Genomic DNA, 18,327 nt, shown 5'->3' with positions numbered 1-18,327 from the left:
TGACAGTTAGGAGAGTGACTGCATAAGATATCGTAGGATACTATATAAGGCAATTGAAGGATTGGCTCGGATTAAGTCAATAACCAAATGTATACACCGACGCACATTAAACACAATTACGTAAACAAAACGTCTGATAGAATTTCGCTGCACAGTTCAAATGTTTAGACAAGTGATTATTTAATTTTGAAGTCAATAACTATATTTGAATAAGACAAAAAAAATACACAAAAATGTATAAATAAATATATTATCCTGTATTTTATATATTACACACTTTACGTCACTTAAATTAACACTATAACCAAAAGCTGATTGAGCTTCGGTACAAACATTTCCTAAACAATTCACTGTTATAATATCTGCAGGTAAAGAATCGTAAATTCCAAACATCAAACGTTCACGAGAGATGAATATGCAATTTTTCACTAACAGTTTCTAAAAAGCAAATATAACATTATTGTATATCCTAGTCATACAGGGGAATGTGATCAAGTGCATTCTTTTACAAAAACGTGATCATTGACATCTTAATAGCTTAATATTGCCCTGAAAAAAATCCCAAAGGATTTTCAACTTGGAATATTTGATATCTTACTAGCTCAATATTGCCCTGAAAAAAATCCCAAAGGATTTTCAACTTGGGAGTATAATATATTGACTTGATTGATTGATATACAGAATACCCTATTTTTAAGCCATTAAAAATAGGGTATTATGTATATCGTAGTCATACAGGTGAAAGTGACCAAGTGCATTTTTTACAAAAACGTGATCATTGACTATTTGATATCTTACTAGATTAATATTGCCCTGAAAAAAATCCCAAAGGATTTTCAACTTGGAAGTATAATATATTGACTTGTTAAAATGACTAACTGCATTGATGTTTATTTTGTTGCCAAGCAAAAGTGAGTTAAATGGCCCTCCTGAACATTTTACGTTTTGTTAGTTGGTCACTTTCTCCTGTACGACTACGATATAATAATTCTATATTCTGCTTCCTCTAAACTGTCAGCGAAACATTCTAAAAAATCAGTCATTTGTCTTTCCTGAACTTTAGAGGTTTTGGATGAATGATTCATTACCCGGGCCTACCGATATAACTATTGGTGTCTAGAGATTGATAATAATATTTAAAGTCCCAGATATGAGCATAAAGAAAATGTACCAAACAGAACGAGTACAATTAGAACAATGGCGATCCAGGCTGGAATCGATCCTGAAACAGAAATAAAATGGTAATTAAAACATTGTTTATGGCTTGCATTTCAGTTAATTTCAACTTCATACAAAAAAACACATCTTAAATGTCTAATTTCTTCTGTCATGTTTCCTTTGCTGAAAGCGGAAAGGTGTCACTATAATACAAAAATACTATCCATTCTTTTCTGGTTTCAAAATATGGCTATTAGTGATCTCATATCGCTCACTCCTTTCAAGAACGTCATAAATATAAAACTTCAAAAGTGAAGCATTAAAAAATGTAAAACAACAGTTTAACTAATTTAAGCGATTGGCAATCAATAATATTCTAATTTTTCCAATTCAATTTTAAATTGCTTACTGTTATATATGTCGCCCACTCCTTTCAACAACGTCATGTATAAAAAAACTTGATTTTTCAAGAGAACGTTTTTAAAGTTTTAAAATATAATACAATTTATTAAAAATAAATATCAAGCCTGTGCTACTGTGCAATATATCTTTTTAGGTAAAACCTGAAGGTTTTTTCTGTATTTGAAAAATATTTGGTATATTTCAAATAATAATTAAACAAAACCTTTGCTCAAAATGCAAAAACATCACTTTCTGCCCTGTAGCTGGTAAATATTAAGTTAAAAATATGCCTCTTTTTCTGGGATATAGTACATTTTCTTGGCATTCCGAAAACATGCACAGCTGAAAATTGTCAATTTTTGATTTATGAAGTTCTTGAAAGGAGTGAGCGATATCTCCTGTGTCAAATTATATTTCTTTAACAGATCTTATAGTAGTCAATGTGTTAAACTATGCAATCAAACATTGTTTTACACTTGAGGATATAATGTATTGTAACAAAAAGTTAGTTATGTATTCACTATAGTCAGCTTACTTAGTGCTTGCTATAACAAAATTTGAGGTATTGAAAAAAAGGAAAATAATATGACTTCATGTATCAAGACATCATTTTTTCTTACCCTCAACCGCGCCCAACGGTGCATAAGTCACAGCATTAAATTGATACAATGTTTATTCGATCCTTATATCATGTGAAGGCAAGGCGAACAGTTCTGCGTTTCAGATACAAGTCAGCGTAGTATTAAATAATAAAAAAATATATGTACATATATTATACCTTGAAAAAAAAAATTTTTCTTTTGAACCAACTAACCTAAGTGGTAAGGATCCTAACCAGGACCTTTACAGGACACAGCAGACTGAGGAAACAAATGACAAAAATTGGACTTCATGACTCCCCAGTATGCAGATTTTGTATGGAGGATAACGAGACCCCAATCCACATTCTCTACAATTGTGACACACTTGCTCACAAACGAAGTCACATCCTTGGAGGACCTCTACCGGACTCCGAGAAGGTGAAGCTCCTACCACCAAGACAGGTCGTGAGTTACATGACTCATGTAGGTCTTGGCAGTGAACTAATACAGAGGGAGATCACAATAGACCTAATATGGTCGCAGTGACATAAGGGATGCAAGATCCCTTGACCTCAAAAAAAAAAAAGAACCTAACTCGTGTTTAAAGGCTAAATCACAAATTTGTCCCGAAACCACAAATTTCTCAGTGTTATGGATGACTTATTCAGCCTAGTCAATGGCTATGTTGAAAGCTTTAACGGCTTAGTGAGTTACTCAGGTTAGTGAGCTGGCACTGTATTTGCGATTCTCTTCATTGTGGTATTATTGTTTTGTAGATGGAGTGTACTGCAACTTACTTCTGTTTGGTAAACTGTGAATGCACACCCGGTTGTCCACAGATATAGAAACTACGGCTGCTTCGGAGCGACTGGTGATGGCCGGCCCGTCCCCGCTCACCGGTAGGAACTCCAGCCCCGTGATGAACATCGAGTGCGCCCCCTGGATATTCAGAACCCTCTGGAAAAGTTATAAAAAATTGTCTCTTGATCATGGTTGCAAACAAAACTATGTACATAGCGTTTTTCGTTCATGAATAATTAAATATTTTGAATTTTGTTTAGATTTAAATATAAAAATTCAAATACTTGTATATGACCACTTTTTGAGATTATGAATGCAAACACGACTACTTTCGAGAACTGCACTTAACACATTGTTTGCGGGAAACGCTTAAAAGCGTTTTTCACATACTGTTGGTAGAGAGCGGGAGACGCTTATAAGCGTTCTATTTGTTTACTTTTGGTAGAGCGCAAGAGACGCCAAAAAATATTGTACAGATCAGAATTGAGTTCGCGGTTACTTGTGATTAGTATACGACCCTAATTAGTATACTTATTAGGGTCATGTACTAATTAAAAGTAACCTAATTTTATTAGGTATTATAATTGGGGTCAGGGTTGATGAAAAAACCCCCTGACAATAATGTATTTATATTATCCACTGACACTTCGTGATGGAATTGCATTTTTAATTTATTATTAGATTAAAACCAATATTTTTAGCTTTTCCACTTTTTTATTTGACCAGCGACCGGGTTTCGTCATTACCGACATCATCAGACCAGTCTGATGATGTCGGTAACGACGAAACCCGGTCGCTGGTCAAATAAAAAAGTGGAAAAGCTAAAAATATTGGTTTTAATCTAATAATAAATTGACAATAATGTGTTAAAACTTGGAATGATCAAGAATTTCAAATGATAAGGTCAGCAGTCAGAATGATTAGCGGGTATGTATGAAGAGATGCATGAATATGGAAGAGTCGAAGATTGTTTGCAAAGACAGATTGGTGTGGGGTTCTATTCCCTCTGCCTATCCCTGTGTTGAATTAACACAGTGGCTAGTTTTTTTTTTCTTATATACAATAAATTGATAAACTAAATTACGTTAGATGGTTGAATTATTACACTTTAACTATATCTTGCAAATTAAGCAAAAATGGAGTCAGTAACCTCAAAGATTAAATAGCCGATATGGTGATATCTGTTCTGACCTCATTTTTGATTACTGTGACCTGAATAAAAAATGTGTAAATACAAGACAATCTTATGAACAGAATTTATAACCATGGAGTTCAGAAGCCAAACTATGTATCAGAAATAAAATACTAATCACTCTTGGGTGCTTGACTTGTAATGGATTCATACGCATAGTTTATGAAATAAATTTAAAATATTAATTTATAAGTGTTGTGATAGTTGTAATCTATTACAATATAATTAGCAAAAAACAAGGCTATTAAAATAACAGAGCAAAATGCAATGTTTTGGCATTATGTTGACTTGAGGATGAAAAATCAAAGCGAATCAAATTGATGTAACTGCCAAATAAAATATTTGAAATATTTTATATTCTCAGATTTTTTTTCAGATATAATTTGTTTTATTGATTCTAAAAAGGAAAATGAAATATTAGAAGAAAAAAGAGTAAACAAAAGTTAATGAACCAGTAAATGTTTCTATTGATATCTCAACAAAGATAAAGAAGAATATGGAAGTCTGGGCGTTACAGGGCTTACGACCCGTTATAGGCTGGTTAGTAATTTAAGACCTGCAGGAGCTCGGCTGTTCAAACTCAAAACACAGTAAGGGACATTTTTTTTATAGTAGGATTTTTTTTGCATTTTTGATTAAGGACTAAGTAGATTCTACTTAGTCCAAAAATGCAAAAAAAACATACTACAAAAAAAAATGTCCCTTACTGTGTTTTGAGTTTGGACAGCTGAGCTGGTTTGGGCATGTGAATTGAATGAGTGAAGATAGAACAGTAAAAAATTATGAGGCGAATGTAGTTGGAAATAGGAGCACGGGAAGACCGACAAAAACCTGGCATGATCAAGTATTTCACATACTTGAAAGTGGTTAGGTCAGGAAATATATATATTTTAAGAAATTATTCATTGCTTAATTTTACATTAGCTTTTGTTGATTGCGGCAGCTGCTTATTTGGGCCAAAAGTCTTGATGTGTCCCAATTTAAACAGATCAACTGTATTATGTTGGTCAAATATATATAAATAAATCAAAACCAAAGCACAGTTCATGATAATAAGAGGTTATTACGTTAGTTGATAACATTTAGACAGACATCGGAGAAATAAAATATTATCCGCGACATTAGTAGGTAATAAGTATAAATCACGGGAAGTAAGATGCGATTATACTAAACTTCGCATTTACACGGTAGAAATGTTCCATGCGATACCATTTAAAAAAAAGTAAACCAAAATGATAATAAAATATTGCCATGTAGTTGAATAAACATCATTTTGGGATATCATTAAATAAATATCATTATTGCTTATTGTATGTTAATTTTATTATTATTTTTTTTAAATAATCAAATATGGCAAAAATAATTCACCTAGCCACATTCCGCATACCTTTCTGTGCATAATACTGAGTAGTAAGTACATCATGCAAGGGATGTAGGAAATTCGAAAATTACCGTTGCCCATCGTTTAATGAATGTTCAACATTTTCTCTTTGTTTTAGCACTGTGTTATTTTTAAATAGTGTAAGAAAATACGCAAAAAGCATATTGACAGCAACATAAAAAAGTTATTGTGTATTTTATGTTCCAACTGATAAGGATAATTTACTTCCCACAGTTTGCACGACAGATAATAATACTGAGTAGACTTCTTATTAAGGTAAACAGGGGTGTTTTTGCCACCACCAGTTAGTTATTGGCACTGCTGAATTTAAAATATAGTAATACATATTATCTGATATCCGAATACCCTATTTTTAAGCCATATGACTACGATATACAGAATACCCTATTTTTAAGCCATTAAAAATAGGGTATTACATATTATGTATATCGTAGTCATACAGGAGAAAGTGACCAAGTGCATTTTTTTACAAAAACGTGATCATTGACTATTTGATATCATACTAGCTTAATATTGCCCTGAAAAAAATCCCAAAGGATTTTAAACTTGGCAATATAATATATTGACTTGTTTAAAATGACTAACTGCATTGATGTTTATTTTCTTGCCAAGCAAATAAATTCTTTAATGGCCTTCCTGAACATTTTACGTTTTGTTAGTTGGTTACTTTCTCCTGTATGACTACGATATGTAAGTTGCCTATCAGAAATAATTGTTTTATCTAAATGATTCATCTAGTTGAGTTTACATACGCACACTATCTTAATATCAATACCGATCTGTACAATGTTTTTTGGCATCTCTCGCGCTCAAGCAAATATAATGCTTATAAGCGGCTCCCGCTCTCTACCAACAGTATGTAAAAGCCGCTTTTTTGCATTTCCTGCAAACAATGTGTTAATATAACACGTCTTAGTTAGTCATGATCACAAGAGATGTCTCTGCGTGTTCAGTATAGAGACAACAATTATTGACCTTGGCTAATAAAATGAGTATGATGTAGCATGCGTGAACACCCTCATTTTGAATGGCCGGTAAACTGAGATTGAAAACAAGTTGACACACCACTGGCAGTTGAAAGATTATAATACTTTCAGATGCGCAATGACAGTTTTACTGTCTTATCAACTATGCCTGCTATGACGTCAATGAAATACATACATATTTGCTTCAAACTATCATAAAAAACAGTTCAATGTGGTGTATGATACTTGAGCAATTAAGATGATAAGGTCATGAGACATACATGAATAATTATTTTAATTAATAAGTAAATTAATTGCTGGAACATTTAATTAACTGGTTGAATAGACTTGACATGTGTAATTGCTCTAATCAAAATGCAATAATCCTTATCTCAGCATGAGATGTATAAATTTTTCAGGACACCAAATCATACATATCGCTCACTCCTTTCAACAACCTCATATATCAAAAAACTTGATTTTTCAGTAGATCGTTTTTTAAAGTTTATAAATATAATACAATGTATTAAAAATAAGCATCAAGCCACTTATTGAACTTTTTACTGTGCAACAGATCTTTTTAGGTAAAACCTGAAGGTTTTTCTCCATTTGGAAAATATGTAGTATATTTTCAAAAAAAAGTACAATAATTTTTTTTTCAAAATGCAAAAACAGCACTTTCTGCCCTGTAGCGGGTAAATATTAAGTTAAAAATATGCCGCTTTTGCTGGGATATAAAGTAAATTTTCTGGGCATTCCGAAAACATGCACAACCGAAAATTGACAATTTTTGACGTTGAAAGAAGTGAGCGATATGTATAACTACATATATCAGTATAATTTTAATATTTCTAAATTATAATGAATGACCTCTTAATGTAAAAAAATGCAAAATCTATGATGCGATTGACATATTAATATCAATCATTGGAACCTTAAATGTTCATTGTATCATCCTTTCATTGGTTCCCTCTGCCTCTTCCCCTTCAATCCTTACTTGATCTTATTTTCCTTATTTTTCTTCATAAACACATATTTTAATTATTTGATCTCTCTTGCTTACTTCTCTCACCATACATTTACATATTTTAATAATAAAATAAATATAAAAAGTGTTTTGAAATGTTTACAGATAATATTTAAGTATTACAGGTTTTATTTCCTGCTTTGTCAGAATTTTGTAAGGAAAAATGATATTTGAAGAGATGACTCATATGTAAACAGGTTATACTGGTAGAAATAAGACTCCACTAAGAAATATGTTATGAGTGGGGTACATCAAACGATTCTCTAAAAAAAGAAGTGTTCCGGACATGTGTAACACATATCGCTCACTCCTTTCAAGAACGTCATAAATCAAAAATTGTCAATTTTCAGTTGTGCATGTTTTAAAAAAGGTTAGAAAATGTACTTTATCCCAGAAAAAGAGGCATATTTTTAATTTAATATTTACCAGCTACAGGGCAGAAAATGTTGTTTTTGCATTTTGAAGAAAAGATATTGTTTAATTATTTTGTTAAATATATTGAATATTTTTCAAGAAAAAACCTTCAGGTTTTACTTAAAAAGATCTGTTGCACAGTAAAAAGTTCAATAAGTGGCTTGATGTTTATTTTTAATACATTGTGTTATATTTTTAAACATTAAAAACGTTCTCCTGAAAAATCAAGTTTTTTGATTTATGACGTTCTTGAAAGGAGTGAGCGATATGTAACAGTAAGCAATTTTAAATGAGAAAAATTTGAATATTTTTGATTGCCAATCGCTTAAATTAGTTAAATTGTTGTTTTACATTTTTTATTGCTTCTCTTTTTATGTTTTTAACCGGACAACATTAATATCATGAATTTTTCTTTTTCTGCTTAATGTAGGCCTCGTGGCTTGTTTTTAAGAGGGATTAGCCTCCTGCGATGTCGATTCCCAGCTGTCAATGTGGGGGAGTCTGGTTGGTTCCGTTGTTCTCACATCTGCATACCATTTTCTCCTTCGTTCCCTTCCTCAACTAACGACATATTCGATCTCGTTTATTTTACTTATTCTGTTATTCCTTATACTGTCTCGTAGACTCTTGCCAGATATGCTTTTTATAGATAGTCTTAATTTCTGACACTTAATGCAACATAAATTATGTCAACTCTTTAAATAAATAAATAAAATAAGCTTGAATTTTCGTGAAAAAAAAAACACAAGCATGAAGTTGTGGTGGCTCATTCGGCCCCGACCTTCATAGACAAGCCATAGATGTACCGCGAACGAACGCGAAACCGCGCCATCGTGGACAGCATGACGTCACCACCCCTTTAAAAGTACTGGTGACACGAGGTACATCCTCTCTCGTCAATTCACCAGCAGCTAGAACTGCCGCTACATTCTACATCAGTGCATAGTCGTTATAAAATTTGTAACTTTAAATAATTTTTGTGAATATAAAAACCTCGTACATACATGCTAATATGTATTTGTAAACTTAATTTTGTAAATATGAAAACGTGAATCATTCAAGTAAGTCTATTGATTAAATTTTCATCCATTAAAAAACGCAGCTTTTGAGGAGCAACTAATGGAGACGTGGTTGCACGTAATTAGTGCAAACAAACATTCCCCCATATCTGGTGTCCACGTCCCCATAAAGTCATTAAGATGCACACCAAGTCCTACCAAAATTCATTTTTAAATCGAGCCTGCGATGTATGCAATGAAATGCTTAATGAAATAGACATCAATAATGTTTCTTTTAATACATTTAAAAGAAATATTGTTGATGTCTATTTGACCAGTTGATAAAGAAATGTCACTTTATTTAAATTGTTTTATTTTTAAATTACTTAGGTGGAAACCTATAATTGGAATTGTTATTTTTTTTGTATTTTATCATATTATGTTACTTTTGTCGAAGTATTCTGTTAGTTTTCCAATGAAAATAAAAAAAGAAAAAAAAAGATACATTTTAGACTTCCACCACTAGTTGAAAACAGTACGCCAAAATAATTTATAGATAGTAATACGAATGTATTATAAATACCTGTAAACTAAATGCAATGTATATGGAGACTGAACCGCTGAACATGGTTCCAACAGCGATGAATCTTCCGTCATCCCTCACGGCGAGAGCTGACAGACTCTCGTCTACCGTGATGCCCTTCACGAGGGATCCGTCTGTGGGATTCCAGCTCTGGATGAGACCCTTCTGCTTACCGGATCGGCCCAAGGGGTTGGCGAGCGTGTACAGGCAACAGGAATCCTTGTCGTTTTCAATCGGGCCGAATCTGTAACACGTACATATAAATTATTACTTATTTACAACTTCAAAACTAATTAGACCTTGATGAAAAGTGATAAAAAGGCGATCAATAACTGGCGTGAGGCATGATTATATATGGCAATTACAAACAAAGTCGGTTTATAAGAGAATTAAAAAAAAAAAACTCTAAGCTTAAAATATTAATGATATTTGACATATTACAAGGAAAAAAACTATTTAATTACATAATGTACTGTGTATTTTTTTTTTAAATTACGTTTCAAAAAAAAAAAAATTTAAATTACCCTATGCCAAGTCGTAAGCCCTTTAAATACCCAGCCTTCTATATTCTTCTTCATCTATGTTGAAAGGTCAGTACTATTTTTTTTTGCGGGAATCTAGTCATTTTAAGGGCACAATTTCAATCTAATTAAAACTATTTCTAACTAACTAACTAACCATCACGCCGCTTCTCCACAGGGGTAGGCAGAGAGAATCAAACGCCACAACACTCTGTCTTTGCAAACATTATTCGCCTCTTCCACATTCATGCATCTGCTCATACACACTCGATTATTGTTACGACTCCTGGCCGCTTTCAAGTATTTGACATACTTGATTGTGTCAAGTTTTCCTCGGCCTTCTTCTGCTTCTTTTTCCAACTACATTCCCCTCATAATTTTTTTTATTCTAAACTGTGTGATACATAAGTAGTGGGATGAATTGAAATATTTCAGTATTCAAAATGACAGAGCTTGAAATAAGTTCATCCAATTTGGAAAGAACATTCAATAGTTTATCCAATTAACACACTAAGGACGGGAAAGGTATTTCTACTCGTTTGGTCGATTGACGCTTAAAGATGGGAAAAGTATTTTTACCTTCTGCGCCGGCCTAATTTCAATGTCAGAAAAGAAGGAATTATTTAATATTTTAATATGAATATGTATTATGTACCAATCTCTTTGTCAAGGTCTAAACTATATGTACACAATTATCTAATCCCGTCGCCAGAGGTCCGCAGACGTAAAAAAAACACCTTTCTGAAATGTGTTAATCTAGTAAAAAAAAATCTACAAAGTTACTGTTGAATTTCAATTATATATGTTTCCATAAATCATTTGCATTCGTTTGGCTCACCATGACGTGTAATAAATTTGAAGGCATTTCGTATACAAACATTATTTTATAAATAAGTATATAATGAAAAAAAGATTAAAAGTAAAATATTGTACAATACTGGGTACTCTAATTGCAGTTATTATGAATTCAAATCATCCGATATTGCATAGTTAAATTGGACATATTACGTAAAAATTGTGAGTTAGTCCAGCGTAATAAAGAGTCATTAGCAAAGAGCTAGAATAAATGCATATATCGTCCTCATACAAGAGACCTCCTACCAAGTGTATTTTTTACAAAAACGTGATTATTGACTATTTGACATCTTACTAGCTTAATGTTGACCTGGAAAAATCCCAAAGCGATTTTAAACTTGGAAGTATAACATATTGACTTCTTAAAAATGACTAACTGCATTGATTACAAGAGTGTAAAAACGGTTAAATGGCCCTCCTGAACATTTTACGTTTTGCTTGTTGGTGTCATTTTCTCCTGTACGGCTACGATATAGAAAATCAAGTCACAAAAAATATTATTTACATTAAGGTCATCTGAACAAGAAATATTGAATGGGCATTATGTTTAAGCAATGGCAAAATAAAATAAAAGAATACATAATCAATTATCTTATTTTCTGCATGTTATTAAAATATTTATCGACAAAAGCAGCAAGTAGCAAGGGTGACCTTGTCACCTCAAATTGGTGACATGTGACTTGAATCTCAATAGGATGACACAAAAACCTTGGATTATTATTGTTACTCCATACCTGGGCACAAGGGCAGTATATTTCATTTGAATATGACCTACAAGTAATATTTGCGAAGTAAGGCAAATTTCTGCGCGCTTACCTTGATTTTTTATAAAGGTATTTGGTTCCGTTGGGTGGTTGGCAAGCTAGTTTGACAAGTTGCTTGCCAGTTTCCATGGACCAAATAACGGCAAATCCGTCTTTGGCGGTACTCACCAGCATCCTATCTGACGGACTAAAGTCTATATCGTCAATCTGTGAACAATATCATGCTGCTTAGTGGGAGAAATCATATCGCGTAACTTTAAATTATTACTGTCTACATTTTCGGATAGTGAGGAATATTGTAAGGCTTTTTAAATAAAATAAAATTAATATACATTTTAATGATTGTATTTTTGTCCGCCTCCGTAATGTAATAGTCAGCACGCTAGGCTATCATGCTGGAGGTCTCGGGTTCGATTCCCGAGAGGGTCAAGATTTTTCAGTCTAATATTAATTTATTTATTGATTTGGCGTTTAATTTTTAGAACTCCATTTTAATTTATGTATTAATTTTCATTTAAAAATGCCATAACTGGGCGAAACAATTGTCACAATATTAATTTATTATGAGTTTTTGTTAATAAAATACAACTTAGTAGACTCAAAAATTCTGTGTTTAATTTAAAAATTAATACATAAATTAATATTTATTTAATATGACCCTGGGCAGGTACCTGAAGCAGTGCTGATCACCTTTCCTTCGTGTATTTAACGATCAATATAACACTGCTTATATACGACGCAGTGCCCTATGCACCATCGGGTGCAGATAAGGGTTATAAGAATTAATATCAATTTCATAACAGCTAAAACTTACTTAACAACCAACTACATTCCACCGAATTGGTCAGTAAACAAATTAATTATGCGTTTTTTTAAAACTCAATTGACTAAATTATTAACAAGTTAACGGCTTTGACTGCTACAGCAATGAAAAACATGCTTCTCATTTAAAAATGCAACTATAGCTGTCAGTCAAACAACACTCCAAAAAGATGGTTACAACAAGATACAGGCGATTAAATACAAAAACCAAATTATGTAACGATTTTTGGTAAAGAAGTAGTTACATAATTCGGTTTATGGATTAATCCGTTCAAAGTTAATTACGCTAATCAGTGCACAAATTTGTTCAATTCTTGAGTATTTCTAAATCCTGCTATATTTGAAAATAAGAAATTTTTTTCAAAGAAATATAAGCTGAGAAAAAGTGGCGAAAACCATCTCAATCTAGAAACTGAAAAAAATAACAGTTACCCATTCAGGACAACTACAGTTACAACTAACATAAAACACAACATTTTGAGTGTGACCAAATACTTGTTCTTCTTAATCTCATCAAAAATGAATAAGAATATGGAAGTCTGGGCATTTACGGGGCTGACGACCAATGACAATTTTCATCCAACCAATAGATGTCTCTAGTGAAGTTCTAGTGATTCAAGAACAATGTTTCAAAATTGATACATAAATATAGAACTTCTAATGGGTAGAATTGGTGAATGTTGCACGTGTGTAAAGTGTCACTCAAACCAGCCTATGACGGTCGTCAGCCCCGTATATGCCCAGACTTCCATATTCTTCTTCACCTTTGATGAGATGTCAAAAAATAACATAAAACACAATAAATTATACGAAGAGCAAAGACATTGTGTCCCTTGTATAGAAAAAATATATCGTAGTACAAACATGATTGATCTAAAGTTAAATAATAAAAAATTATGCATAAAATTTTAATGTATCTATTATACATGGGCGCTCCTAGATAAATAATCGATAAATTCTCATGAACTTCCGCATAAATTCCCTTATAAAGTGTGTGAATGTGTTAAAACATCAAGAAATTTTATCCTAATTACAGGCCAAAAACGAGAGACAAGCGGATAGAAAAGTGAGAGAGAGATCTTAGCCCCATGGAAATTAAGTGTTATTACTCACTATTATTATTCAAAAGAGATTCTGCACTATTTAAGAAGCAAATTAATCAAAATATCACCATTCAGTGTGCAATGCTGTTACTGTGCAAAAAGGGTTATCTAAAGGTGGAGACTGACCGGAGTATTTCGTCGTAACATAACGTCATAACATTGCTCGCGGCGAGCATCACCAAGCATCCGAAACTATGGATGGAGCGCTCGGCTCGGTGTGCTGACTGCCTGCATGCTCGCATCGTAATGTCTTACGTTATGACGAAATGCTCCGGTCAGTCTCCACCTTAAGGATTGTCAACAAAATAAGGAGAAAAAAGTTTGATTCTTTATATTGGATGCTAAATGATGATAATTTATTGAAATAGCCAGGGCTTTTTTATCCATGAAAGACGGTGGCACGGCGTTCCAGCACATTTTTTCACGGATATTTTTTTTTCCATTTTCAAAATCAATTAGATGTTTGCGTTTACGTAATTACAATCTTTGTGTATATAATTCATCAAAATGATAAAATATGGTAGTGTAAAGAATATTTAAATAATATTTGAATATAATTTTTTTTTAGTAAAAAGCTGGTCATGAAGTGAGTTTCGGGACCTTTTTTGTTTTTAAAAAAGCCTTGGAAATAGCTATTATTAAATTTACATACAAAAGTAACACATACTCTTAGTTCGATTGGTAACACAGATGAATAAAATCAGTATTTTGATGATAAATTAAGCAGATATAAGTACTTGCTTTTCGGTCTTACCTCTTTAGTGTGTCCGGGAATATCAAACTTTTTCTTTAACTGAGGAAATTGCCAAACCCGAACGTGTCCATCTGTTCCCCCCGTAGCCATGAATTTACCTTTATGACTGATTTTTACTACTCTCTGTACAGCTTCATCTCTATAATAGATAAATTATTGATTAACACTTTGCGCAACAGTTAAATTTATACTTTTTTAAATAAAAATTTTACTTGGTGAATATCATTGTAAATAGTGGTATTTCTTCATCTTCTTCTAACCCTTATCCCACCCTTATCCTATGCACCCAATGGTGCATAGGGCATTGCATCATATAATAACAGTATTGTCTTGATCATTAACACATGAAGGAAGGGTGATTAGTCCTCCGCTTCAGGTAATATTGAATAAATATTAGTGTGATAAAATCACTTATATTTACTTGACCCCCCCCCTGGGAATCAAACCCGGGACCACCAGTATGTAAGCAGAGTGTGCTGGCCATTACAGTACGGAGGCGGACATTGGTGTAGTGGTATTTACTAGGTAAAAATTAAATAAAAATTGGATAGATGTTACTACAAAGTGACTGCCGAAATAATTCATGAAATTGAATTTATACTACATATTGCTTAATATTGCTAGCTCACAATGGCCTTCTTAACACATTGGTTACGGTGAAGTTTGTTAAAGAAATGCAATTTGACAAGGGGGATATTAGATCACATTGAAAGAATGATGACAGAAAAGAATAAATAATATTTTTGTATTATCCTATCCGCTACACAGCAAAGCAAACAAGACAAATTAGTCGTTTTAAGGCAAATTTTAATAATTATTTAAAATTTAAATATTTGAAAGTCCAAGATAAGGTCATTAGATATGAAGATATAAAAATAATAAAATAAATGTAGATATTTACCCAAAATCCGTTTGAATGCTGTCGGCTGCTCTAATTTCAAAATTAATTCGTTTTTCAGAAAAGTGATTACTATTGCTATCTTTTTCTTTACTGCTAGTCTCTTCCTCCTTCTCCTTATTATAAGTATTTCTACGTTTTCGCAAGAAGTTGTTGGTGCTTTCGGCTTTCACACTACCTCTCCTTAATTCTGATGCATTAACTAGTTTTAAATTTACATTGTATAATTGGCAATGACTTTCTTGGCCGGCTACGAGGTACATGTGACGTTTTAGGTTTGCTGCCGAACAATTCATAACAACACTGGGTCCTGTTTCATGCCTGATGATTTCTTCAGCAATAAACCTTTCACTATCGTGAGAGAGTTCAAATATTTCCTGGAACAAGAAGGAACATACATGAATTCCAGAGTCGATGGACGGAGTAAATTAATATAAAGATATATGACATATGAAGGACTTACGAATCCATTGGCAACCCCTGTCTTGGAAGATCCTCCTCCACCAGCAACCAGTACATGGCGACTTGTTAACATTTGCAGAGTATACAGAGGGAAATTAACTCGAGCTAAAAGCCCGTCACTACGTCTCGTTGGTGCCATATTGTAGAGAATGGCAAGGATCTTACGTTTTTAAACCGTAACTTTTTGAAATAAACATAAGGTCGTTGAATTCGCTCTCACCGCACACACCACGTAAGTCGCATCTTTATACGAGACATGGAATTCCAACATGACAAATATGTCAAAGTAACGAGACCAAAGATTTCCGCTCTAGCGAATAATTAACGAACTATTTTCTAAACTACACGTCATTCTTAACCGTGAGTAAAAGCGGGAACTGTTTTATCTTCAGTGATTAGCGATAGTAGCGACATTATGGGCATAAAAGTGGCGACTTTCGTAACTAAACAAACACCGGGGAAATTCAAAATGTAAAAATATCAATGCACAAATATTTATTAATAAGTAATGATTTTCTTTTAACATTGAAAATAAGATAAGGCCGGTCATCTCAGACGAGCAAATGAAACGAGGGAAAAACGTTACATGATGGCGACTAACACCTGGGACCAACCATCGCAAAAATGATATGCTAATATTGTGGAAGGGATTTAGGAAGGTCCAAAACCGAAAATAGTGGCACCCAATGAAGTAGATTTTCACATGGAACTGGGTGGATACGGGTTGATATAACAATATGAACATGTGAAAGTTTATTTATTTTTTCTTTAGCCCTATCCACAACTGTGTGGTGCATAGGGCACTACATCGGAGATACTCGGTATTAATTATATCTTAGTTTGTACTCGTATAAGCTTATATATGTCGTGCACTTTAAATATGTACAAGTCCCTTGAGAAAAAAGTCTACAAACATACAAATAAAATAATTTTTCTGCCAAAATAGAAGTAGGAATAAATTGAGAGTTTCTTTTAGTCGACATCAGCTTTTTGAAATTAAATAAATATTTTTTCATTAAAATAATGCTTGAATAAGAATTAAACGATTTGAAGAACTGAGATTCAAAGGTGCCTAATAGTTTGGGTACCCCTGCAATAAATGAAGTCTAAAAGTTTGACCATCCCTGAAACTTATAGTCCAAAACATCTTATCTATCTCCGCCGACAAGCAAATCTACTTGCGTAATGCTATTACGTTCATCCTATAAGCCATTTTTTTGTCAAATCGAAAGGTTATCTTAATCTTCATCACAATGACTTATATCTTGACTTATATAAACGTTTTGACTTTAAAGGCATGTATATTGTTTTATATTGGGTAATTATATTTAGTTAAGACCATCGTGTAATCAGAAAATGATAAGTATATTATATACAATAAAGTCGATATAATGAGAAAATAACCCATAATTATTTCGTCTTAAATACAAACTCAGGTTATTGTATGTGTGTTATTATAGAATAAAATAAGAAATATATTTTTTTCCACATTAATTTTATTTGACCAGCGACCGGGTTTCGTCGTAACCGTCATCATCAGACTGGGTCAAACCATATACTTCTTATTTTATTCTATAAAATGCAGCTCCACCAAGAAATATCAGTTCAAAATTTAACTAACTAACTAACTAACCATCACGCCGCTTCCCCGCAGGGGTAGGCAGAGAGAATAGAGCGCCACACCACTCTGTCCTTGCAAACATTCTTCGCCTCTTCCACGTTCATGCATCTCCTCATACATACCCGCCGATTGTTACGACTCCTAACCTGACCACTTTCAAGTATTTGGCATACCTGATCGTGCCATGTTTTTTTTTTTTTTTCAAAATTTAAATATTATAATAAAAAATGTATGTTTTTAATTTGGTTGTCAATGTACAAAGTATACAAACTAGTACGAGCATTCAACGATCAAGTTAACACCGCATCGATTTGATGAAGAGTCCTAAGCACTACTTAAGTTCTGATAGAGATCACAAAAAATTGATCATTAACGATTTTAATAAATTTACATTAGAGACTTTTTTGCCTTCGCAGGGAAGTGGTAAGCTTGTTTAGTTATAGTTCTACAGGTCCTGGGCTCGATTCCCAGACGAGTGAAAATAAGTATAATTTAATTTTCATTCTAATATTTATTTAATATCTATCAAGACTTATACCTGAAGCGCTGGACAGATTATATCGCATTCAAGTAATTAACGATTATGCTAAATTTGGGGCGGTATTATGCAGTACCCTATGCACCATTGGACGCAGAGAAAGGGTAGAAGAAGTTATATTTATAAAATTAATATAAATATGACATCGATTCAGAGAAAAGTGAAATGATGCATGGAGGAATATTCACAGCACAATATTTGACAGGAGAAAGGATTTTCTGAGGTCGATTTATTGTAAGTACCTACTTATTAAAGTGTTGCCAGTGTTCTAAAGTTAATCAATGCGACTGGCACACTTATAATTACGCAATAATTAAAGTAGGTACGTATTTATGGTATAAACTGTAGAGATCTTGAACTGTAGAGATCTTGTTAGCACTTAGTCTTCGTGCAGTTGTGCAACTTTCCCTCTGAATGTCTTATCTAATACAATTCTCTTAACAGGCTGGTAATCGTTTTGGTCTGT

The 18,327-nt window shown here is 33.0% G+C and overlaps 1 protein-coding gene across 1 annotated transcript; it reads right to left on the bottom strand.

The window, feature by feature from the left end:
* Window positions 1-229: 229 nt before the first annotated feature.
* LOC148301478 (guanine nucleotide-exchange factor SEC12) lies at window positions 230-15,999 on the bottom strand. The gene is made up of 7 exons (XM_088273182.1): window positions 15,704-15,999; window positions 15,244-15,617; window positions 14,343-14,481; window positions 11,716-11,870; window positions 9,524-9,767; window positions 2,939-3,098; window positions 230-1,222 (listed from the first exon to the last, which is right to left on the bottom strand). Exons 1-7 carry the CDS (start codon window positions 15,839-15,841, stop codon window positions 1,137-1,139), a joined length of 1,296 nt encoding a protein of 431 aa, XP_088129308.1. The 5' UTR covers window positions 15,842-15,999; the 3' UTR covers window positions 230-1,136.
* Between the last annotated feature and the right edge of the window lie 2,328 nt (window positions 16,000-18,327).

This window comes from Brachycentrus maculatus, unplaced genomic scaffold (genome assembly GCF_059751285.1).
Source record: "Brachycentrus maculatus isolate JH-2025_06_01 unplaced genomic scaffold, ASM5975128v1 h1tg000559l, whole genome shotgun sequence".
In the NCBI taxonomy this organism is placed as follows: Eukaryota; Metazoa; Arthropoda; class Insecta; order Trichoptera; family Brachycentridae; genus Brachycentrus; species Brachycentrus maculatus.
This window is presented reverse-complemented; position numbering and strand designations above follow the sequence as displayed.

Coding starts and splice junctions, on each gene's coding strand:
- LOC148301478 (XM_088273182.1), bottom strand. CDS start 15,841: ATGGCACCAACGAGACGTAGTGACGGGCTTTTAGCTCGAGTTAATTTC. Junction 9,768..11,715: donor TACCTTTATAAAAAATCAAG/GTAAGCGCGCAG, acceptor TACGTGTTACAG/ATTCGGCCCGATTGAAAACG. Junction 3,099..9,523: donor ACATTGCATTTAGTTTACAG/GTATTTATAATA, acceptor TAACTTTTCCAG/AGGGTTCTGAATATCCAGGG.